The sequence below is a fragment of the Conger conger genome, chromosome 12 (genome assembly GCF_963514075.1).
Source record: "Conger conger chromosome 12, fConCon1.1, whole genome shotgun sequence".
Taxonomy (NCBI): domain Eukaryota; kingdom Metazoa; phylum Chordata; class Actinopteri; order Anguilliformes; family Congridae; genus Conger; species Conger conger.
Window position 1 is genome coordinate 11,479,882 of NC_083771.1, and position 26,665 is coordinate 11,506,546.

Here is a 26,665-nt window from a genome sequence, read left to right on the forward strand (position 1 = left end):
GTTGCTCTGTGATTGGAATGGTTAGCGGTCACTCTATGACTGGAAAGGTCGCTCTGTGGGATGTGTACAATACATGCCAGTGGCCTCAGGGAGAAAACAAAGGTGAAATTTTCCCCTGAAAGCCAAGCTCTTCAGCCAGCCTGTCTTTGAACACCGCAACCCCTCAGCAGGGCACAAACAGGGGTGAAGGGCACTTACGATCCCCCTTGTTTTGTGGCTGCTGTGTCATGCAAATCAGCCATAAAAAGCCTTTCTGCTTTGCCTTGCTCTTATGGCATAAACACCCAGGTCCTTGAATGTCACAAAAAACATTTTAAAAAGAGAGCAGAGTCGAGTCACCCGAAAACTGCCACGGACTGTCCGCGGGGAAGCGCTGACATGAAAGGGGGAAAGTGGTAAGAAGAAAAGAAACGGAGGCTTTGAGTGACTCTCCGCTCTCGAGGGCCATGCGCTTCAGTGCCACATGTCTCCCGCTCCTCCCTCGTGCCCTCCCCCCACCCCTGGAGCCCTGAGGGGGGGCAGCTCGCTGACACAACTGTTGTCGTTGTTGTTTAGCGCTATTAAGCCCTATTTGTGAATGGCCACTCCAGCGGACCCAGGTGTGTCAGCGTTTTACCAATCTCTGGTAATGGAGCCGCGCCAGGCTGAGTAGGTGGGCTGAGGAACTGGGAGCGCTTGCTAAGGGCCTCAGGCAGCTAAGAGGGCCTTTTAAAGGGACCCGGTCTGGTGACAGGTGCCAAAAACCCCTTTGGTTTCAGATGTTCTCACACTGGGACTCCTTGCACAAAGCTTGCTCCTGTGACTGGAGACGTTAGCGGTCACTGTGACTGAAAAAGGTTAGCGGTCACTCTTTGGCAGGAAAGGTTAGCGGTCGCTCTGATTGGAAAGGTTAGTGGTCGCTCTGATTGGAAAGGTTAGCGGTCGCTCTGTGGCAGGAAAGGTTAGCGGTCGCTCTGATTGGAAAGGTTAGCGGTCGCTCTGTGGCAGGAAAGGTTAGCGGTCGCTCTGATTGGAAAGGTTAGCGGTCGCTCTGATTGGAAAGGTTAGTGGTCGCTCTGATTGGAAAGGTTAGCGGTCGCTCTGATTGGAAAGGTTAGCGGTCACTCTGATTGGAAAGGTTAGCGGTCGCTCTGTGGCAGGAAAGGTTAGCGGTCGCTCTGATTGGAAAGGTTAGCAGTCGCTCTGATTGGAAAGGTTAGCGGTCGCTCTGATTGGAAAGGTTAGCAGTCGCTCTGATTGGAAAGGTTAGCGGACGCTCTGTGGCAGGAAAGGTTAGCGGTCGCTCTGATTGGAAAGGTTAGCGGTCGCTCTGATTGGAAAGGTTAGCGGTCGCTCTGTGGCAGGAAAGGTTAGCGGTCGCTCTGATTGGAAAGTTTAGTGGTCGCTCTGATTGGAAAGGTTAGCGGTCGCTCTGTGGCAGGAGAGGTTAGCTGTCGCTCTGTGACTGGAAAGGAGAGCGGTCACTCTGTGGCAGGAAAGGTTAGCGGTCGCTCTGTGACTGGAAAGGAGAGCGGTCACTGTGAAGTTGCTTCATGAAGATATCTTGCACATGGCCTGACATTTAAAGATGGTTTTCAGAGAACTGCAGCATGTCAGCAAGAGGAAGTTTAAGACTAACGGTTGCTTTTTGACTCAATTTTCATGTTACTCCCTTTCTAAAAAAATTAAATAAGGACATGTTAACAGTTTAGAATTAGTTTGTAAATCAACACTATTTACAGTTTTCAGTGCACTTTTAAATATAGACTTATTTCAGATGGAAAAACTCATACTTCAATTCTATGCTTTCCTTACTTTGGTAGTTTCATTTATTTTAAGTGTTTCAATTTTAGCAAGAACATTAATCTGACCACAGATTGTTGTTTTATTGGTTTATTTTTTGTTTGGTTTTTTTAATATTGTGATGTTGTTGTTCATGCTTTAAGAAAGCAGTTGGTTGGATGTGACTACAATTTCAAATATTTGTGAGCAATTTGACATTAATGGCTTCTACTTTCTGTGAATGCATGTTACAGCCATAAGAAGTGAGGCTTTCTTCCCAGAAAATGAGTTTTTTATATTTACAGTAATAAGCTGACACTTGTACTCACCAAAGCAGTGTTCTGGTCTGGTAGCATCTGACTCTGACCTTACAACCCCTTAGGCACTTTCCAAACCAGTGCAATTAGTGCAGATTTGCCATGCAAACATTCACATGTGTTTAAGTATATGTTCAGTACAGGTGTGTATGGATTTGTGAGATTCAGGCACTAATTATTTTTCATATTTTTTTAATCTGTTCTAAGGGTAAGGCCAGTCATTTTATTTTGTTTGTGTTGAGCAATTCTGCAATAGGCACATAAGGCATTACTTCCAGTTGTGACACTAGTGACATGACAGTGCTACTGCTGCTGCTAATATTATTATTATTATTATTATTATTATTATTATTATTATTATTATTATTATATTTCTATATGATGATAACGGTAGAAATAATACAACTGTAATGCTGAGATTAGGTTTTAAGGCTCATTTGTTATTTTCTTTCTAAGCGCCTTTGATGCTCTGTCCAGTTCAGAAGCCTAGTTCTAGTGTGTGCCTCCTTCCAGACTTGCCGTTTGTTCTCTGTAATCTTCAGCAAGGAGATCAGGCTGACTGGTTGATGCTGGATTATGCGCAGCCGTCACGTCGTCTCTACCGACGAAAACAAGTCTGAGGATGAGCGTTGCCCCTGGATCCGTACACTACTGTATACACAAAAACGCTTTGGTCAGTACAACATCGGCTTTTGTAAGAACAGCGATAAACAATAAACAGTGCTCGGGCATATATGTCCTCATCCTTTTTGAGTTATCGAGGCGAATCTCAAGTCTGAAATCTGTCGCTCTGACAATATGACTTAGCCACCTCTTATTTTCTGTGGAGATGGGTTGGTGCGGTGGCTTTCTACCCCTAAAACCGTAGCCTCTTCTGTAGCTCCCTGCACGCGGGGGTAAAATAAACGATGAGAGGGGAAGGGTAATGATGACGTTTTGGGGACGTGCAGTCAACCATTCTGATCTTATGGAATTAACATGCAATTTGTTCATTCCTACACTTAAGGTGTTGCATGTCATAACTGATGGGATCTTTAGGTCGCATGTATTAATTCATTTCGTTTCGTTTTTATCATTATTAAATGGCTACTCTTAATTGTGGATGGCTTGTGTTTCAGTAAATTAATTTCCACGAAAGTCAGCAAATGTGTAGTGGCGACTTGCCTGTGATTTTCATACTGCACCGCCACTATACTCTTCGTAGTCAAAAAGTATTTGTAACGCTTGCTATTCCAAACAACTATATTTTGCATTATCTTTCTGACACCTCAGTTTACTCCTAAAGAAGAAGTAACATTTTATCTAACGGTTGTGTGCTGTGAAAAAGCGTAACATGAGCAGGGTAATGCGCCTAGTTGCAAAAGTAAATGTGACAGGCAATTACCGGTGGGAGGAGCTATCATGTGTTGACAGGGACTTCGTGTCTTGAACCAATCATAGTGCTTTGTCATCTGTTCGCATGCTGTTAGTATCCTGCTACTGTTACCCGGCCTTTTAAAATGTGTGACTTTGAGCTTGGTATTAAAGTGACCATTTTACCAATAGGCTATGTATAGTTAAAATGTATGAATGTATTATTTTAGTTTTGCTCTATTAGCATTTTGCTGTGATAGTATTATTATTTTCGAAGTATTCAGTAATAAGCATAAAGTAATTTAAGTTTACTGAGTGTCCATATCCAGCAGTCTGGATTAAAGAAAGTCCAAGTGCGCCAATACAGGCAAGATACCATTTCTTAGTTTGATGGCTGCCCCCGCACTGCCAACAAGTCATCAGGTTAAAAACTGAATCTGCTGTAGACGTGCATTTGAAATACATTTTCACACAAATGTTAACCAAACGGATAAGAATATTAGACGGGTAATTCATTAAATGGTCTGGATTTTCAGAAGTATGAGCCTAAGTCTAAGAAGTATATGTCTTCAGATTCAGAAAATAAACGGTAAAATGAGTTACATTTTCAAAGGAAATTTGAAGTCAGTGTGCTTCAGCGAGTATAATCAAACCCTTCATTATCTTACAGTTTGAATTATGTTGGGTGATGTGTGTCTTCACACACCCAGGAGGTATCGGGAGAGAGAACTCATGTCGGATACAATGAGAACAATGAGAATGTATTAATTAAACACAGACCGATATACTGTACAGTCAAGTAAAGAATCTCTGTCGAAGGCATGTGAATTAGCCTATGTATAGCCAATGGAATCATGAAGGGCTCGTAAGTCTCCACACGACCATTCGCCTTTTCTGTCCCACCGAGTAAGCGTTTTGTCTGCTTGCGTCGCAGGGGTTGATGTCCTTCCTTCGAACACAACCTCACTAGTAAACTGTAGGATAAAACAAATCAAAAAACAGTATCTTCCGAATAATGTGCAAATTTAGTACCTTAACACATACAGAATGTTACATTTTTAAACACAGTTTTCATTAGTTTCCCCTGGAACCGGGAACAAGAGTTGCCTATTTTTTCAATTGAACTTTAAAAATGAAAAAGTATGGAATGAGACATCCTAGAGCGAGAAAGTTGTTCATGAAGCTTGCCAGGAATTTTATTGTTATTTATAGCTCGTGCTACACTCAAACTGAATAAAAAAAAATATTGACACCATTTATGTTTTGAAACCAGACCTTTTGATTCCATAACCTGAAAATGTTGTGCACCAAGACAATTTATTTTAGATACTACATGACGTTATGGAATAATATGTTGAGGTTATGGAATCCGAAAGTCTGGTTTTAAAAGATTTTCTCTAAGATACTACATTATGAATGACTTGAATTTATGAATTGTATCCGATGACTATTAAGTACCATTGTATTAAATCGTAAAAATCAGAAGTATTAAAATCGAATACAATATAATAAGCAGGTTCTGTCGTTTTGGTCATATGTAAGAGGTCTGTGAGTAGCGTTTCAATATCCGTTAACTAAAGCTTGCCAATTGTGGTCGCACGCTGTGTATCAGTGGTGTAAATTGTTTTCTATTCCACAATAAAATAGAATTAAAAATAAGAAATAATTACTCCGAAAAATTAAATTCACCAGAGTCAAGTAGGAATGTCCATTTGTGACGCACAAATTGATATCTTACAGTTGCATATTATTTATTATAATAATCTGATTAATATGATCTTAAATATATGTATATATTTTGTATACAAAATCGGTTGGCGTGAATTTTGGTGACCAAATAAAGGTGAAAATACAATCTGTTATTGTATATTCGTAACCCTTTTAAGCACGAAAAAGTGAGTCTTTTTTCGTCCAACACTTTCATGAATTACAAAAGAAAAACTCAAACTAGAGCCAACAATGGAGTTGTCTAATGAACAATTGCTACTATTGTTAAAGGCTTCTTGGGAATTAACAATAGAGGGACGAGAGAATGAAATCTAATGACAACAATGTCCCGACGCTGGATTGCCCAGTACGCTATTGTGTGCGATGAAAGATGGACACGTGTACCGCTGGATGGATATGAGGGATTGACTTGAAGACAAGGAAAACGACAAAGTGCGCACGCCTACGGCATCGCGCAGAAACTCCCCTTCAGCACCCTGGACAGAGAGCAGAGCTTTCACGAGCCTGCATGCTGCGCGACTCTTCACTTTTGTTATGGTAAAACGGGCACCAGTGGCTTCTCCAGGTCAGCTGACGTGGTTAATTGTCAGCAGTCCCTCAACCTCTCTCCTTCGCTAATCCGCGGAACTGGCCAGACAGTTGAGGCGTTCTAAAAGTTGTCAGAACACGGCTGAGCAGGGAAAGACCCAAACGCGTCGTTGCCACTTCATTTGCTCAGTTTATTTGGAATTCTCTGTGCAAGACTGCGTGCGCGCGAGACACCTGACATTTAACATTTAATTGTCCTGCTTTCTATGTACTGTAACTAGCGAGAGTTTCTGAAAACGCGTTTCATTGCAATTTCACCCAACCTTATCGGCCACTCTGGAATTTTATTTATTTTTATTTATTTTTATTTTTTCACTTGAAGTGACGCAGAAGTCAGAATGTTACTCGAACATCCAGGATCGAATTGTCAAAACCTCGGAAATTACTCCAGATATAGCTCCAGTCAAGGTAAGAAAAGAGTTCGTTCTTAAATTATCCAAATAATGGTTGTTTTTGCGATTTCTTTAGGCTATAACTATACAGGTAAATCAATATTATTAGTCAATCCCATTGTGTTTATCAGCAGGGCGTAATTTGCCGTGAAATTGCAGGCTATTACTGAACAAACAGGCGCACCAGGGAATGTGCCACATTAAAGTCTATTGGTGCCTGGAGTGATCATGATATTCCGACCGGAACCGAATGGAACGTCAGTATTTGGGGTTCCATTATTGCATAGATTTCCTTTTTATTTCATTGCCTTTCCCATGCACCACGTCCCGTCACCGTTTTATTGCTAAAAGTAACGTGTATTTGTCTTTAAAATTTTTAAAAATAATAATATAAACATATATATATATATATATATATATATATATATATATATATATATATATATATATATATATTAGCCCTGCTAATTGAATAGTTGATTATATGCCCTCATTAAAATAGTCACTGATATTACTGGTTGAACTGTATGAAACTTTTATTGAACCTTTTATATAAACGGAGTTGGCTTGTTTACGTTTCTGCGTGTATCCAGTTCGCTGGGGACGTTATGAATACGTAATGAGTTGCTTTGTTAACGAACGGTATGAACAGATGTTAGGCGCGAGCTGTCATTTTGCACCATCACTCATTGCTGTAGTGGGGGCCACCGGGGTGCTCCCAACCCCCCAAAGTGACACGCAGGACGGCTCCAGGCGCACCGCTGCGCGACAGCCTGTTTGCCTGCAGTTCGCTGGGCAAGAAACACTCAACAGGTTTCGAATTCCCTCGACAGGTGCAGCACCTGAAGTTCACCTGTTGCGTAGTAAAGTGGTAAAAAGCAGCGCCGTGAGAATACCCAATGAAGCACGTGTCCAAGGGGGAATAATGTGCAGTATATGAGTTTGAGATGTCCTTGAAAGGGCGTAGCATGTTAATAAACAGCGGAATCATACGCTGGATAAGATCGGTAAAACTTGGGAAATTCCCCATGGGTCTTTCTGTTTTGTATCTGTTTTGTATTGTATTATTTATCGTCAATGACATTCATAATTTCGATCATGAAAAATTGACCCCTGTGTTGAAAAAAAACAAAACAAAGTGACGTCCAGGAACGAAGCATTTATATTTGAATAAGTATGAATACATGGCGTTCTTGGTTTAATTGCCAAATGTCTGAACAGAAATACATGCTTAGTTGATTTGTATATATACAAATACTTGTTTGTGTTGAAATATATTAAACTGTGTAAACATTACGAAAATTAAAATGCATTGTTTGTAATGTGGAAATTGTTCGTTGAATAAATGTCTTTCGTTTTTGGGTATGAACATGCATGGCAGTTATATTGGTTTCTGAAAATACAAATTTTGGTCTTAAATGTCACTAACTCTTGCGGTGAAATGACTGCAAACCACTCACATTATCTGAAAGTCTGAAAATTATGATCTTACAGCGATATTCACCGATCGACTCAAAAATACAACCAAATCCAGTGCTGTTCCAGTGATTGTGATGGTGATAATCGTTATGGCTCTAATATGACGGATGATTCCAAATAGAAATATGATTTTAAAAATACAATTATTGTTATTAAATGTATTATTTCTGTTGTTATAATTACCATATTCCAGGATTGCACTGCTTGTAAGTAGGCCTATAACGAAGGCAATCAATCATGAGTTTAAAAGTTGGGCATTTAATTGCAGCACAGATACCAGAATAGCCTACTGAATTTAATATAGACTATTAGAAAACAGGCCGTTTAAACCTTCTGAGTGCATAACAGCTTCACCTCGCCCCCCTCATTATTTTGGTCATCAGCGTGTCTCAGTTCACCCCATTACTGTCTTCTGGCCCTTCAAACGTTAGCGATCAATATGACATAAAATATTATGAAAGCTTGAAAGCAAGAAAGAACATATAGAAGCACGGTGCACCTTTCACCAAAATGCGCTTCATATACTGTGAAAACGCAGGCGAATGGGGCATTGATTTTGAATTCATTAGAGAACTAGTCGCCGGTGGCACTACGACTGATTTCCCTGGGCGCCTTTTTGTGCTAAAGATCGGTGTCAGTAGAATTCATCCGGGTGTTGCCTCACTTAACATTTTATTGAACAGCCGGTCTCCACCAAAGCAAACAGTTGTCTTTTTGGAAGCCACTACAGGCCGTTCCGTGACGCCTTTTTGCTCTTAAACGCCTGAAGCTGGAAATCGTGGACGTGCGGCACGTTAATGCGTGTATCTCAGGAGAAAACGTAGGCAACTGGTCTAGAGGCTATATATATAGTATTGTCAGTTAAAATAAATGCATAAATTACTCAAAGTTTCTAGCACTTACAAAACCAGTGCGAATTCTCCTCGAAACAGCGCATATGTATGGGTATATGTCGGCTAGTTTTCGTTTAGACAATATCTTATTAAAATGTCTGGAATGTTTCATAATTTTCTGGCGCTGGTTTATGTGAAAATATATCAGTAATTGTGGTATATACGTGGTCAAAAACATATCATTGATGGATATTAGATATAAAATATATGAATATAAAGTAGGCTACGCAAATATTGGCCAAATATTTAACTTGCTTTACATTCGTAAATTTATGGAAAAGGAACAAGAACATTGCTTAGCAATTCTCATGATTTTGTTTGTTTTGCCATGTAGATTTGTGATTATTTTGCACATTTGAAGATAATTATGTCGAATATTTTCATTGCCGGTAATTTGGTCTTGGGGATGAATTTTGTGTGGAGGGCATTCAGTACTACAGTCCACTGGGGTGTAAGGGTACGACTTCTCAGTTCACGTAAAAATATGTTTTAGTGTTTTAATTTTCCACTACTAGTACAGGCTCGTTTATCCCTTAAAATCGTTAGGATCTTCTGTCTGTGAATTCAGGGAAGACTGATCAGCGCTTTGACAGCAATTTCCTTTATAAAGGTGTGGTTTCTAATTAAAGGTCAGTAAAGGGTCATTACTTATCTTGACAATTTTATTCAGCGTCTGTAGTCCGCCGGTTGTTTCGGTTTTGACATGTTTTGTAAATACCTTGCATAAATGACGCCAGTTTGTAATCATATTGATTATCGTATACCTGTTTGAAAATCAAATGCAAAATTGCGGTGCTGCGTAGTCGGACAGAATCACCTTGGTCTTTATGGGAGAGGTAGGCTGTCTGAAGGAAAGATCTGCCTCTGTGGGGTCAAGTCAATCTAACCACAAAGTACACAAATGAGGCAATACCCAGATCAGTACACAACAGATCAATAACCTTAAATCCTCTTCATTTGAAATGTGTGTCCCTTGCCTTACTACCAAAACAGACTATTAAACAACGATGAGTGATACAATATGACAAACTGTAATATACCGACTGAGCTGAATGGGTCGCCAATAGGCCTAATTTAGTAAATTCTGGTTGTGTTCTTGTGGTGTTAAAAGGGAACTTTGCAACAATTTACATTATAAATATATTTTGGAAGGCAAATGCGATATATAGATCCCACTTGACCTAGAGATAGGCTAAATTACAGTAGCATAGATGCCACTTTCGAGTTGTTGCCTCAAAGAATGTGAAATAAGGGAGAGAGGGGTTTAGTTTAAGATGATCCCTTAGATGCTGAAAACCTCACCATTATCAGCTGGGGTCAAACGCTGTCCATCGTTTTACAATGTTATATCCAAAGAGGGGATTTAACCAACCGAATAATTTTTGGATTTTTAATCCAATTTATTCGCACGCGATCTGGTCCAGATAAAATATGTAATCTAAATGTGTTTGCACATCAGACGACGTGCTGGCGTAGGAGGCAACCTCTAGAACACTCTTTGGAATGAGACAGTCCGAAAAGTTAACATCCTCAGCATCTGTTGTTCGCGTAAAAGTTGCGCAATTAAGGGCCCTCGGGTTCTGGAGACTCATCGGTGTTGGTACACCTCTTCACACGTCGAAGGTGATGTTATTCTATCTCTTGTAGCTTTAACAGTCCAGTCACCAGGGTAACCAGGCAGCGTAATCCGCCTCTCCGCGCGTAGCACAAAGCACCCTGCACAGCAAAGACAAACGCAGAAGACGCAGGCGGAATTCTATTTTGCCTCCAAGAAATCTCGTACACTTGAGTAGCATAAATAATCAACAAATACCAGAAGATTAGTATATGCCTGTCTTATTTCCATCATTGTAAAACGATACAATGAGAAATGGATGTTCTTAACGAACGGGACTCTCCGAAAGGAGCGTCAAGCAACACGGAGATGCTGTTTGCGTTGCTAGCGCAGAATGAAGAACTACACAAAGGTATCCTTTTCTGTCAAACCTCTGATCTGAATGAATATTATCGGTAGAATATGACTGCTTCTACAAGGACGAGGCAAATTATCTTGGCCTAGACTTCTCCCTCTCACCTTGATCTTTTCGCTGTTTTACCAGTTATTTCCGTGGGCAAGTTTTACTGTTTGAGAACTCAATTTTAACTCTCAAGAGACAGAAGTTGTCTGTGTCCGGGAACATGATTGTATCGGCAACAAAGCATTTAAATCGTGGTGATGACAAAGACCGATTTCGATGTCAGTTTCATACAAAGTAGAAACTTACATAAACCCAGCTGCAATTTATGTTTAGACGTCTCTGTGGTTAAACGTTTTGATGTTTGTAAATCGCTAGCCTAAAAATCACTATGACGACAGGGTCCAGTTCTAGACCTTTTCTGTTCTGCTTCTCCATCCTATCTTTGTAATGCGATGGATTATGGCTAAATCTGGACCACAGAAGATTAGGGCCAAAGAAGGCGAATCTGCAAAATGACATATGTCTTATCTTTTTTTACTGTAGCATACAGTACAAAGCAATGTTTCTTAGAAATGCACATTTGGATTTTGTTCCTGCAGGTTGATAACATTTCTTTCCGAAATTGGCCGCATAGGTTATAGGACGAGAATAACAGCTATTTGTGAGCAATATTCAAATATTTCTATTTTAAAGAAAGTATTATCTGACAGTGCAAGCTTGAGTCATTCGTATTGCTTCCATGTTTTTCGCCCGCTGTGTAAGTAGACTTAATATGGCTCAAGGTAAATCTCCTCCACCTGTGAATGAATACATTTACATTTTTGTTTGTCTTTTTGTAGATCATTGGAATAATCGCAGATAATAGGCACTTTGATTTTACTTAAGTCTTTAGTTAGTAGAAGAACTTTACTATATAGTAACCTCTTTGTCATAATATATTTTATATATTAAATATAATCATTTGGGCATAACAAATATATTTAATGTCATTGAACAGATGCGTAAATGGCATAAGAATGGTTTTCTTCAGTGGGACAAGGAAATTATATTCTAGTTTTACAGGCCGCTTTGAATAAATGATAAGCGTTTGGTGCACCTGCTCGTTACTCTTGCGGTTTGTAGGTAGTTGGGAGCGCTGCTACAAAGACCCGCTTGGCTCATTTTTTATTAAAACCCCACAAAACGAACAATAGGAATGCGACTCCTTCCTCTAGTGAGTCGCCAAGTGGCCACCCTTATAAAATAGTAATTGCGGTAATACCTAAAGCTGAATTGAAGTTAGTTTTGAAGACATATAATGCTCAACATATGCATGTGGTACATATACATTTACAGTTAAAAGTAGCCATAATAGCAATTACGATGCAGGACCCTTAATGGTGGATACTTTATCGGAGAAGTAGTTGGGAAACTGATCATAAGTTTTGTTTTGTCCTGCGGAATAAATATCTTTAAATTAAATAGCCAGACTTCACTGGAACATTCTGAATTTCTTAATTAAATTGCAAAGTAGTTCAATTTCCGTTTGTGGTGTGCTATTTTTACATACATATAATAAACACGAATGAAGTCTGTATTATTGGACAGCGAATTCACGAGTAAAAAACTATTGTGAAACAGATTTATGCATTTTCAGAGCGCCATATGATTTCGTCAGTGCTTGGGTCTGGGAGCTGTTTTGTAAGAACACAACCGTACGGTTCTGAAAAATTAAGGCTTGGCTTTGAAGTTTGATTCAGTGCACGTCGTTATACCAGTACCTATGTCAAGTTTCAAGTTTGTTGAAATTGCTTGTTAAAGGTTCTTTTTCAGGGGCTCTTTTAGTGTAGCTTGTGTCGTTGCCGATACACTATAAATGAATAAGCTTGCCTTACGGATTGAAAAGTAAAACCTTGTAAGAAGCACTTGTCCGGCAGCGATTGGCCAATGGGACTTCCTTTGACAGGACTTGGCTGGTGCTGCGCTCGAGGGCTGTTTTATTAGGCTATCTGCAAGTTTCTTGTGTGTGAACAAGCGGAGGTGTGCGTTCAGAAGCGCATCGCGCGCTTCTCATCAATTAGCTTCCCGGAGGGACGGTCTTTGGACCGGAGAACCAAAAGAGGAGGTGACACATCTTTCGACTCGAGAGTGACAAGTGGACAGACACTCTGGATTTAATATTGCTTTAAGATTTTAGGGGTGGACTTGCTGATCGCCATGCAAAGTAAGATATTTTAAGTTCAACGAGTCGGTTTATTTTGCTCGATGGGAAATGGGGTTGTCGAGGAGGAGACACCTTACGAACGGAAAAGGCAGTTCTCTGTGTGACATGCTGAAATTATATAAAACAATAGAGCCACAGTTGCTCTACGATGAACAGTTACTGGTCAATATAGATGGTGTTATTATTGTGGATAAAACATGACATCCTGGCGGTGAAATGGATGTTGGAAGCGAACATATAGATTCAGGACTGAGTGTTGTGTGCCGGTTCTTGATAGTAGATGAGTGATCGGTCTGATTTCTTTCTGTGGGATTCAACATGGAAACTACTGGGGTTAATGATTCATTCGCTGCATTACTGCATGTATGCTCAGTCTGCATTTATGAATGATTCTTAATGTGACGCCTATACTGACTTGAGACAAGACCTACTGAAATAATAAGTGATAGTGCGTATGATTTGTTCTGTATTTCTTTCTTAATTTATTATTATTATTATTATTATTATTATTATTATTATTATTATTATTATTATTATTACTCTTATTATTATAGTTGTTAATAATAGCAATTATTATTCATTATAACAATATAATATAATACAATAATATATATATATATATATATATATAATAGCGGTCGTATTATTATTATTATTATTATTATTATTATTATTATTAATAGTAGTAGTAGTAGTAGTAGTAGTAGTAGTAGTAGTAGTAGCAGTAGTAGTAGTAATACAGTAATATATATATATATATAATAGTGGTCGTATTATTATTATTATTATTATTATTATTATTATTATTATTATTATTATTAATAGTAGTAGTAGTAGTAGTAGTAGTAGTAGTAGTAGTAGTAGCAGTAGTAGTAGTAGTAGTAGTAGTAGTAGTAATACAGTAATAAATAAAAGTAATAAAGTAAAAAAAACTAAAACTTTATTCCAAAATATTTGCATATACCAGCCATAATAAGAAGAGGAACAAGAAGGTCACGGGATTGTTAAAATTAAACAAGGGTGATGATGATGATGATTGTGATTTGTATATTATGGATTATGATGATGAGGATGATGATGATAATAATAATATTATTATTATTATTATTATTATTATTATTATTATTATTATTATTATTATTACGAGTAGTAGTTGTTGTTGCTGTTGTTGTTGTTGTTGTTGTTGTTGTTGTGGTGGTGGTAGTAGCAGAGTAAATAAACTTTAATCCAAAGTATTTGCAAATACACCTTGTCATACCTTGCTTACAATGACACAAAGATGATGATGATGATGATGATGATGATGATGATGATGATGATTCATATTATTATTATTGATACTATTGTAATTATTTGTATTATTATTATTATTATTATTATTATTATTATTATTATTATTATTATTATTCAAGTATTGCATGCTCGACGTGCAAAGACACCTGCAAATATCTGTGGCTCACTTTAATCGTCCCTTCATGTCTTGAACGCTGGAAACACCAAACGCGTTAGGTCACTTTATGGGTGCCGTAACGGTTAAAATTACCCTGACAACGGTCGACTCAAGAGTGAATGAGTAGTTCATCATTTTAATTAAGAATATGTGGTCACTTGAGAAAATCAAATCAGTTATTTCTCGTGTCCGCGTATTACGTATAGGCTACTTTGATTAATCTCAACTCTGTATAATTTTTAAATGATACATTTCCAAGTATATCCGGTGATTTCTGTAATCCACACCTATTGTCCAACATCACGAGAGAGCATGTTGGTGTCATGTTGTGAAATTACTTTCTGGTATCTATGGTCACGTGTCACAACTAACCCATCAATCAGTAATTCTGGTTTAAAGTCTGCTAATCTAATCCAATCAACGATGTGGACAACAACTTGATAGGCTCATAGTGTAGTGCATAAAATGGTGATTCTTACTGTTAATATGAATGGGTTTTTTCTTTTACTTAACTTTTATATCTAGTTTTGCTTTGTTGACAATTTTGTGGTTAAATGCATGTAGTTCAGTTCATGTTCTTGCTATAATGGTGTAGAATTATTATAATATGTAATATTTCCAGACAATAAAGACTTTATTGATTTATGTGTTTATTTATTTTATTTTTTAAATATATTTATTTTTGCTATTCAGACTTTTACACATGTGTCTAATCAGCATTCTAGACAATATAGAAACGATAAAGCTGTTCTTAGTAGATAAGTAAAGCCAAAGTTACGGCGGTTCACCATTTTATTTCGAGCGACAGCTTGCCTGGCCATTGAACTTGAAATGTACGTCGTGAAACTCGCACGTGCCACTGCTGTGGCCCAAGAGAATATTGGCAAAACTCGACCCGTGTTGCCAATACTACAATACACTTAACTACCAAATCCAAACAGCATATGTAATATATCAAAAATATATCCCAACCACACACACACACACACACACACACACACGCACACGTGTGTGCAATGTAGCCTGCCCCAAGCTGCGAATTAACCGTGTGTTTTCCGTTTGTATATTTGTTGACCAGAAATCCCTGTTTGCGCGGGATGCAATCAGCACATCGTGGACCGTTTCATCCTCAAGGTGCTGGACCGCCACTGGCACAGCAAATGCTTGAAATGCAGCGACTGCCAATCGCAGCTGGCGGATAAATGCTTCAGCAGAGGCGACAGCGTTTACTGCAAAGAAGACTTCTTTAAGTGAGTGTATTTTCCACTACAGTGTTTTTCTCTCTTAAGATAATTTATCTTGCTGAAACAATCCACGAAGACAAGTGTAGTTTATAGAGATTGCTAGCATTAATAGTCTGCCTGGTTAAATTACTTAATATATGATATGAATTTGGTTGTATTGTATCGCATGTATACGACTTTACAAATAAGCTCATTTTAAGTCGCCAGACCAGAATAAGCCCATTTTGGCAGTATTGGTTGATATAATGGGGGTTTTCTTCTTTGAAAATTGTATGATGTTGATTATATGATATCTGTACTGTTTTACGTCAATATATTTGATGTCTGGCCTCTGTTTTCAAAAGGAGATTTGGGACTAAATGCGCAGCCTGCCAACAAGGTATTCCACCGACCCAAGTAGTTCGGCGAGCGCAGGACTTCGTGTACCACCTCCACTGTTTCGCCTGTATAGTATGCAAGAGGCAGCTGGCCACGGGCGACGAGTATTATCTGATGGAGGACAGCAGGCTCGTGTGCAAGGCCGATTACGAGACCGCCAAACAGAGAGGTGAGAACAACCGCTCCGCTGGGAGTTTCTATACTGACCACAAACATTATCCGGCAGCTCAGTTGGCTCGTCCACATTCAAGTCTAGAATTTGCGTACGATAAGTACATAAGTACAACAGTCATGATGTGCAGGCGTCCAGTGAAGTTCTTCTCATTCTTCTTGTGCATCTCAAGAGCAAAAATGACTATATTCAGTCACACTATCACAAAAATAGTTCATAGCTATGTTTTTTTTATTCAGTGCATCTCCATTTGTTCCGAAATGTGTTTAGGAAAGTGTATGAGTTTTGTTGTTGTTTTGTTGTTGAGTCTACACGGTGTTTTACGTTAATCTACCATCGTAGCTAAAATTTAGATGTAGCTATGCTTTAACAGCCTGGGGAATGTTTGGGTCTTGAAGACATACGTATCAGTGGTGCACGATAGAAAGGGATGTTTCGACCCTCCTACATTTCCTGAATTTTATAGTTTATAACAAACAGAATTCCAATGATTGTTTCCGCAGTTGAACTAATAACGGTCTTCTGTAGGCCAATACCGCCAATGCAAATAAATATATGAAATATAGGCTATTGGTTGCAAAGGTCTTCGGCACCTGTTTAACATTCTGTTCAGATAAGATTCTTTCAAAAATAATTCAATGAAAGGTCCTAAAAAAACATACTATATATTTTACACTATATTTTAGCAGAATAATTCTAAATCAAATCAATATTTTTTGTGACCACCCTTCGGCGTTAAAACTGCATCACTTCTCTCAGATAGCCAACGCTGTCCTGCAGCTCTATAAGACAATCAACAGGGAGGTTGTTCCAAGCATGTTGGAGAACCATAGTTCTTCTGCAGACTTTGGTTGGCTCCTTGTTTCTAATCTGAGACAGCCTTGTTTTTATGTAAAAAGCAGTCAATTGCTTACAGTGATATGTTATTTTTTTAAATACACAAATGTCTCTTTTGGAACATCTTTTGAAAAATGAATATTTGGAAATCTCAAATGTGTTATTTTATACTAACACACACAAACAAATGAACATATATATATTATAAAGTCTAGGGTGCCTAAGACTTCTGCACAGTACTGTATATCAAATGTAAAAAATAAATTAATAATAATAATAATAATAATAATAATGAAAATAATAATAATAATAATAATAATAATAATAATAATAATAATAATGTTTTTTTTATTTTAGTTTTTATTTTTAGTTTTATCAACAATACTTAATTTACAGAAATTTTAGTTCCAGGTAGCATTGTGGTGTGTGATTTTATTACTTTTTACACAAGCCACATGGATTAAATTATTCATATCATGGTACAGGGGATTCTCTAACTTTTCTGTACGTTCCTCTCTGTACGTTTATGAGGTAAAAAGTGCTAGATCGTAAAACGTGAACCCTGTCCGTTTTGTTGGTTTGAAATGCCATGATTACTTCGTGAATCTACTTAAAGTCTGTGCGATTTAAACTTTTTTTTTTTTATTCAATAACCTTTCATCGAACAGTTGCTTTGAACTGTGAACTTAATCTCCGCGGTCAGAAGGTCAGCCATAAACACTTGACCCACCTGCGCTAATAACGCGGCAGCCTGCCTCCGAATCGATACCGCGCTATAAGGGGCCCATATATTGCAAATTCAAGTGCGTCTCCCGGAGAAAAATGGACGTCACACCGCCGAATACCTAATGTAACTTCGGCCGACAGTCAGCACATTCTGCGCGCGCTGATTAAACTGCGCTCAAGCCGCGATTCAGCAGCCCTGCTTCACAAAAGCCAAATCACCGCCGGATGCCATTTACCCTTCCCCTGACTCTCCGGTGACTGAAGACTCGCATTACCTATATATTTCAGGCGTCGTAGATGTAACTAGGCCTATCTCTATCTTTCCCTGTCGGATAAAAAATAAAACCGATATGTGCTTAAATGTAGGCTACATCTTGAATGTTTGAAACTGAAAGACCTTTGTATTTGCACGAATGGTTAATCCAAAACTTTGTAAGATGTTTTACTCCCATTCTGTTCGTATCATACTTTATGATATACTAAAGTTGTGGTTTGCAGACCATTGAATGCACATAATATAGCGTATCGGGAAAAGCCATGAAATTCAACGTTGAACGTATTTTTCAGCAGCAGAACTAGATCTGGGCCCAAGCTACCAAGGTCATATCTAAAGTTAAATCCATAAATCTAAGCCTTAACCATTTGTTTGACAAAAAAAAAAAAAAAAACACTAAAGCACCGATCATTTGCCTCATAAGAAATCTCCCATATTTAATACTCTATATGGATTTACAGTAGGCAACCAGGTAGGTCTTACTAAACATCGTGAATTAACATTAACGTTTTCAGGAAAAACATACACGTTTGTTTTACGTTAACAGGAGGGCGCCATTACTTACGCGCAGTACTGTGGACACTATGCCGTGCAGCCATATGGTCTGGAAGACAGGCGATGCAATTTGGGGCCCACTGGCTGAAGGTCATATCGAGCCCTAAAACCATACGATAAATATAGGATATATAGTCACAACTGTTTTTCCTACTGTAGTCTTTAAAAAAAACATTCAATATTTTTTGTCGTTATTTCACGAGCACGGTGGATATGCAGCTCAATCACCGTTCTGGAATGGAAGACTGGCAGCTATACTACACTGTTTCTTTTTCTCTCTTTTTTTTCTATAGTTTATTTTGGTGTAATATATCATATTTTTCGTTTGATATAACGCTGGTAGTAAAATAAGTCGGTCGTTCCCTGATTGTTCTCGATTGGGGTATTTGAACCGGATCCTTTCTTTTTTGCCAGAAATATAGGATATGATTTACAATAGTCAGATTCAGTCAGAAGATATTGCATAGAAATATTGATTAAAACCCGTTTAAAATTAAATTTGTCCTTGCTGCTCCGGACCAGATGTGCATATGTAAATAAGTGGTGCGTTGTAGATGAAGATAGTCGACGTGAAAAGCCCTAATAAAAATTATAGCCACGCTTATGTAAGGTCTAGAAAGAAGTACTAAACCTGACCGAGTTTGAAGAAAGCGCTACACAAACATGTTGTTCCTCTGGGACTGCACTTATCCACACTGTTTTCACGACCTCCAAGTGACTGAAACGTCCTGCAATGTCGTTTCAGAGGCGGATTCCACGGCGAAAAGACCGCGCACCACAATCACTGCCAAACAGCTGGAAACGCTGAAAAACGCCTACAACAACTCTCCCAAACCGGCGCGTCACGTGAGGGAGCAGCTGTCGTCAGAAACGGGATTGGATATGAGAGTAGTTCAGGTAATACTTAACGCGAATGCCTTTATTTGTATTCCATGTTTATGTATTTATTTCACGTCTTTGTTTATTTATTAGATTTTTCCAACGTTTATTGAAACTAAGCGACGAGTGGTTCTTTTGGTCTATGGAATGGTAAGAAGAAGCTGTCTGGCGCGCGCGTGGGGGGAGGGGAGGTCGGCTCGTTTTAATTTAAAGCCGGAGAGAGTTAAACGAAGTCCCCACTTGAAAGTCAGATTGGTGCTCATTAGCAGTTCTAGGAGGAAAATGTTACGCACTGTCTATGGTTAGACCTATTCTGCGAGACGATGGTCATATATATTGTTTTATGTATTTGCAAGGACGCCATGGGAACAGGGAAGCTAGCGGTCTTCCAGTGTCCATTATTCATCCAGCTCTTAAGTGATTTGGGAAAAATAGAATGTCGGCCTTGTAGTCTCTTGTTTTGCGTGGTTCAGCAAAATAGAATAGCTTTGTGTGCACGCTAATATTTGTCTATCATCTCTGACCGCAAAATATTTACCGGAAGCAGTTAGACATCCGTAGTGTAAGCAGCAACCTGGGTGTTCAGTCCGAATATTCAAAACGGCCTGTCTGCGTTTTAAAGCCATGATTTACAATGTGCATAGGAGAGTGGCCGAGCTGAATTTAGAATAATGAAATCGACTGGACGGCGGTGGACTTGGGCGGATAGTATCAACGCTAACCCGTCTGCGCTGTGGGTTAAGGACAACTTCCCTCTGTCTGGAAGTTAATTATACCTGAAATAAATCTTTCGGTGGCCATGGTAGTTCTACCATTAATGTTCGGTCCTGCTCTTTCAATCTCCTCCTCCGGATGAAAGAAGACGCAGCCCGCTCTCTTGACAGTCTAAGCAAATTAATCATCCCTTAACATTAATGCATCTTAAATGATAATTAGAATCTTATATAGTCCGTGCTTCTGTATATTTTTGTTTTTTTCTAAATTTGAAATATTTCACGAAGCAACAGTCCGACAAGGATTTATTGCAAAACTGCATTACTGCGCTCTGACAATATTCAGCACCACCGTATATGGACAGCGGTACAGAGTGACATTCCATGTTTAGATGGTTAAAAAGGCAGATGGGTGTAGGCTAGACTTCTTCTTCCTCTCTTGATTACAGAGAAAAGTAATTACAAAACCGCATATTCAATTTCAAACAACTGATTGAAATCTCAATATCACACATCTCGGCCCTTTAATCGTATGTCTGGGTCAAATAATCGTTGTTTCCATAAACTGGTCCTCAACTGTGATAGAAAATAACGGGATTTACGGATGGCTTCGTGTTTAAACGCGCTTCCACGTCACTCTCTCCGCAGGTATGGTTCCAGAACCGGCGGGCGAAGGAGAAGAGGCTGAAAAAAGACGCCGGGCGGCAGAGGTGGGGACAGTACTTCCGCAACATGAAGAGATCGCGGGGCAGCTCCAAATCCGACAAGGACAGCATCAAAGAGGAAGGATTAGACAGTGACGCAGAGGTCTCCTTCACAGGTAACGCAGGCCAGCGACATCTTAGCAAAGTAGCTATGCAGTGTCCACCTAGATATAGTGGCTTCAGAAAGTATTCAGTGTCATTCACCTTTTGGATACATTACCGTGTTCTAGATTCATTTTTAAATGGATAAAATTGCCATTTTTGCCTATCAATCAACACTCGTTAACCCATAATGACAAAGTGAAAGATGTTTTTAGGAATCTTTAAAAAAAAATTTAAATGCCAAAGAAATCGCCAAAAATGGCTATTTTATCCATTTCAAATTAAATCAACTATACAATAAATGGGCACAAAGTGAAGGAGTGTGATTACATTCTGAAGCCACTGTATATGACAAAATTGAATAACAAAATGTCGGTCTGGTGGAGCTTTTGTAAGTGTATTTTTCAGCTGGATGTAAAACCACGACGATCCCGTTACTTTTTTTAATGAGGCTTTACATCAAACATTTAACTTTTATTTTGTCTTCTTTCAAAATAAATGAAAAATATTAAATATTAATGTTAAATGTTAGTACTAGTGTTCATTTAATACTAAATGGAAAACATGTTGTAAGGAACACATTTTTTTTTTTTTTAATCCAGGCTGTTGTGTCCATGACAATTAATACTGTATTTAATCACATTTGTATTAGCACAACCTTTAGTCTGCAGATTCGGCTATGAGAGGGAAAAATGACCGAGCTCTTATTGCAAAGTTTTTTGGTTTAAAAGCAGGGTAGATCTGAATAATTATTTCAATATATTTCAACATTGCATTTTAATTTGCTGCCACAAGTTAAATACTCCTCAATAGCCCACCTGAAAACAGAGGCTGTGATGTGTCCACCTGTGTTGATGCTGTAGAGCAGGGTTATATAAGTCTACAACCAGCACACACCACCATTTCACTGATGAGGGCAATTTGCCAAAACAGTTATAAGATATTTTAGCCTTATCTTAACCAAAATCATTGGGTGTAGATCTTTCATGAATACATGCAAAAACAATGTATTTTTAAAAATAAAAATAAATGTAAAATTTGGATGAGAGTATATGTATATATAGAGAAAAAATATATTTTATACACAAACGTCAAGAAACTAGCTGAACTACAGGATGATATTTGAGAAAGTTCCCTCCTTAACCGAGGCGTTGGTTTTATGTTCCTCTGTGCCCTCAGACGAGCCGCCCATGTCTGACCTCAGCCACTCCAACGGGCTGTACGGGCTGACGGAGACGTCCCCCGCCCTGGGCAGACAGGCGGTCGGCCACGGGCCCTTTCCCCTGGACCCCGGGGGCCTCCCGCCCCAGGACCAGTACCCCGAGATGCGACCCGGGAGCCCCTACAGCTTGCCCCAGTCGCCCCGGTCCCTGCAGGCCCTGCCCGGCCACCAGCCCCTCCTCTCCGGCCTGGTGTACCCCGAGTCGGGCCTGTCGATCGTGGGGCCGGGCGGGGCCCCCGGAATGGGCCCCGGCATGCGGGCGATGGGCGGGGCCAACGGGCCCAGCTCGGATCTGTCCTCTGGCAGCAGCGGTGGGTATCCGGACTTCCCCGCTAGCCCCGCCTCCTGGCTCGACGAAGTGGACCACACCCAGTTTTGATAACCCCCTCCCCCTGGTCCCACCCACCGACCACCAACTGACCAACCATCGACATCGACAACTGGGTACAGATTGATGTTAGTAACACAGACTCTCATCCTCTCCTCCTCTGCTGATTTTCCAAACCGCCCCCCTCAGTTTGAGAAATGTTCTTGGGGGAGCAATCCATTGATAGGGGGCCTGGTTTTGTTCTACCAGTTTTAAGGTTGGTGTTCAGGCTCTGTCTGTGTTCCTCACTCAGTCACCCCAGTCTATGCCCAGGACAGGGCAGTGGGCAATGTCAGGGGTGCACTGAACACTTTTCCAAAAGGGTCGCTGATGATGAAAACTGCCATTGGGAAGTGTTTGAATGCACAGTGTGCAGCTGACCCCCTCAGATCACGTTGTTATGGTGACCGGGTATCCGAAGACTGCCCTCTTCTTCTGGATGTTCATTGGACAGCCTCTTCAGAGCCCCGCCCCCCTGAGAAAGCCCACGGCAGCTGCAACTGCTTTTGGAAGTTTCTGGAAAAGTCCCTGGAGCCCGAGGGAAAAAAGAGGACTTCTGTGACAAAACCAAGATGCCTGAGGTCTTTTCAGCAGTGAAAGTACTTACAATTCAGTTTTTTCAAATTATTTAATATATTCTAATTTAATTTAGGTTTCGTTTACTTTGTTTCCATGGCTACACCCAGGTTACATCCCCATTCAAAGCGAGCGCGCGCACACTTCCTGTTTGTGACACTGGAGTTCCTCCCGCCTCAAAGGTTTGGGGGAGGTTCGTACCCCTCCTAAATGCACGGAATTGGCTTCCTAAAGAAAGCGTCCATTCTCTCCCGACCTTTTTTCTTTAAAGTTGTGGCCCGATGCCTCTGCTCGGGCTTGACTTGGCCGTGACTGTGCTGTGACTTTGACGGAAGGTGTTGAAAACAAACCCGGCGCCAGTGGAATCGGATTAGACCTCCAGCCGTGATAGTCTCCTTCTTCTTCTTCTTCTGTGTTTTTCTCCAGTGATATATATCGCAGAGGTTTATTCTCATTTCTTTGTCCGAGTCCATCTCACAGTGTCTGGTTGTTGCCAAATGTCTATTTATCACAGTTTTCTCATTGTAAAGACTTATTTTTTTACAACTCTCTGCAGGCTAACCTGAACACAGATATCAAGACTTTGTATGTTTATGGAAGGGGATGGACTGATCGTAAAAGTGAAATTAATTAGGAGTCCTTCTATGCATCTGTGTGTCTTCGGCTGTGTCTTGTCCGGTTTATTATTCTGAAACAATCAGGGCATGCTGGCCCTAGGGCGGTGTACGTGTTTGTTTATGTGGAAGATGTTTTATGTCTTATTTATTCTCTCTGATGATAAAGTGATACAGGTCTTTAATAAATTTGTCAGCGAAATCCAAACATCACTGGCTCCTGAGTTTGGCTTTTCACCAGTATCGCCAAGATGAGATTATTGTTATTATTATTATTATTATTATTATTATTATTATTATTATTATTATTAAATAATAAATAGCTGCAGTGTTCACATGGGAAATTTAAGTAAGCAGGGGATTGGAGGAATTACTTGGGCAGTTGACTTGGGGTTTGCCGACCGAATTTACACGGCCATTTTGTACATTTTACATCAGCAATCTGTCCCACAAAGCAGGATTACTGGAGTTAGCTGGATAACTGGTATAGCCAGCTAACTGCATAATCCTGCTTTGTGGAACAGGCCCCAGGATATCAAAGTTGCTATTCCAACAAGACCATTGTCATGGGATCCTTACTGACCACTGTGAGCCTAAATTTATCATCTTATCCAAAGGGCAATTTACAATCAACATTGATGCAAAAAAAATAAAAACATGATAATTTAATCATACATCACAATAACATTATTATGTATTACTTGTGATTATTATTAAATATCAAATATTAAATAAATGATTTGGACATGAAAAAATCAAGCTGGTAAGCAACATTAATAAATGTTAGCAAATGTATGATGAAGAAAAAGCTATTTAAATCAACAGTGCCAACATTTGGATCAACACTTAAGTTTCTCAATAGAGAAAGCTTTCTCGGTGATCACAAGCTCATTGGAGCACATTGTACATACATAAAGTCAATTGGCCATTGGCACAGTGTGTTGGGTTGGATATCAAGTGGAATCGTCCTGGTCTTTATGACATCAGCAGAAGTAACGTGGTTATGTTTAATAAATGTAAAAGCAAAACATGCCACAGCCTGAAAGAGAGGCAGAATAGAAACAGTGGTCATTTCAACAAGAATGTTAAATATTAATATTTAATAAAGAAACAAAATATAACATAGGTAAATTATTCCTGGTGGCATGGATGGCGCAGTGGTTAGCACTGCCACCTCACAGCAAGGAGGTCCTGGGTTCGAATCCCCGTCGGCCGGGCCTCTCTGTGTGGAGTTTGCATGTTCTCCCCGTGTTTGCGTGGGTTTCCTCCGGGTACTCCGGTTTCCTCCCACAGTCCAAAGACATGCAGGTTAGGCTGATTGGAGAGTCTAAATTGCCCATAGGTATGAGTGTGTGAGTGAATGGTGTGTGTGCCCTGCGATGGACTGGCGACCTGTCCAGGGTGTATTCCTGCCTTTCGCCGAATGTATGCTGGGATAGGCTCCAGCCCCCCTGTGACCCTGTTCAGGATAAGCAGGTTAGGATAATGAATGAATGATGATAAATTACTCCTGGATTTAACAATCCTAGGTCCTCTTGCAAACTATGTGTTCTTTCACCTATATTACATGCATAGTTTAGTTTATTTGACAAGCACCAAAATGAATTTAAAAGACTTCTTGAAAATTTTACAGCCAAAAAAAGTGGCACATGCAAGAGCCTTTTTTTTGGAGTTTGAATGTTCAATGAATGTTGGCTGAATCGCAGGTTTAATGTCAGGAAGGACATCTATAAATCAGCCGTGTAACATCCCCCTCTCTCATTGGTTGACATGAAACCAGACTCCCACACACACTGTGACTGGTTTGGTTGATTTTGTAATTGTTTTAATTTGCTATAGTAATATGGCAGCACCACAATCATACTGGGAACGAAGCAGAATCCATTTTGTCCATCCATATTTTAGCTTGTAACAGAATGCATTGCATTCACATTCTATTATGTTACTGTACATTGCATTTAATTTAGTTATTGTACATTCCATTAGATTACATTACTGTACATTACATTCTATTCTGTTACTATACATTACATTTAATTTAGTTACTGTACATTCCATTAAATTCCATTACTGTATATTACATTCTATTCTGTTACTGTAAATTACATTTAATTCCATTACTGTACATGATATTCCATTCTATTACTGTAAATTACACATGACACTCTCATCCAAGGAAGAATGAGTGGGGAACATTAGAGTTCATCTCTGTGAAATTCCCAAAAAAGGGATGGAATGCCCATTTATATCCAAACTGACAAGTATCATGATAAATAAACAAATAAACAAACATTAAATAAGTACACAGCTTGCCTATATTTAAACATTTATACCCACAACATTATCTCTTGGTGGGAAGCAGGGCCAGTCTTCATTCTCTCAGAAAATGGGTAGAATTCCTTTGTGAAGATTCAGAGAAATGATCATTATAGAAGGATCTTGCCATGTATATTTGTTTTATTTTTTAAAAAGTGTTTAAATCTGCACCTATCTTTAATGCAGTAAATGGACAAATGCAATTAGTTAAACATAACTGGTGTATCTCAACTCCCTGTTGCCTTTCATAATAAGTAGCCAGAAGGACTGTGACCATAAGGCCAGATTTTGGGCGAAATGTTCAAGTATAGTGTGAAGTGTTTAAATCCTATGTTCCTTGATTAATCTCGTTTTGCCATCTAGCCACTCAGCCGTTAATGGAATCCAGCAACCAGCAACGAGGCTGACTGAATTTGCAAATGGCCGGTCTGGCTAATTACCAAATCCGTATCAAGAGTTCAATGGCCGGGTGCTCGACGCAGAAATCTGATCCAGACTGCACGGGAACATTTTGATTTGGAGATAAGCGAGTCGTGTTTACCCATATACTGTACGCGCATATGTGATGGAAATCCTCAATCCATTAGCGCACGAGGGATCGAGTGCACGTTTGCGAATTTTGTCATTCTACGTAGTTACTTATTTAAAGTCAGGTTGAATTTAATGCATGAATTGGCTGTGGGATATACTGAAGCCAACGGATCAGTAGCAGGAATATGTGAGATGACGCGCTCAGATGCTGATGGTGGGATAGGCCTAACCGTGTGTTCGACAATTGCGTACTGAATGCGATTTAGCTGGCCCCGGAGTTCAATGTAAACTATGCAAGCACTTGGCAAATGTATTTAATACAGGTTATCAAGC

At 39.4% G+C, this 26,665-nt stretch overlaps 1 protein-coding gene across 2 annotated transcripts; it reads left to right on the forward strand.

The window, feature by feature from the left end:
- Positions 1 to 6,085: 6,085 nt before the first annotated feature.
- On the forward strand, positions 6,086 to 22,307 carry lhx3 (LIM homeobox 3). Of its 2 annotated transcripts, none has more exons than XM_061263733.1 (6): positions 6,086 to 6,155; positions 15,201 to 15,372; positions 15,711 to 15,913; positions 19,054 to 19,205; positions 20,549 to 20,720; positions 21,886 to 22,307. In XM_061263733.1, the coding sequence occupies exons 1-6, from the start codon at positions 6,086 to 6,088 to the stop codon at positions 22,305 to 22,307; spliced, it is 1,191 nt and encodes a 396-aa protein (XP_061119717.1). The 2 variants fall into 2 exon arrangements, with proteins under 2 accessions (XP_061119717.1, XP_061119716.1); XM_061263732.1 differs by lacking the exon at positions 6,086 to 6,155 and adding an exon at positions 10,382 to 10,478.
- Positions 22,308 to 26,665: the final 4,358 nt, after the last annotated feature.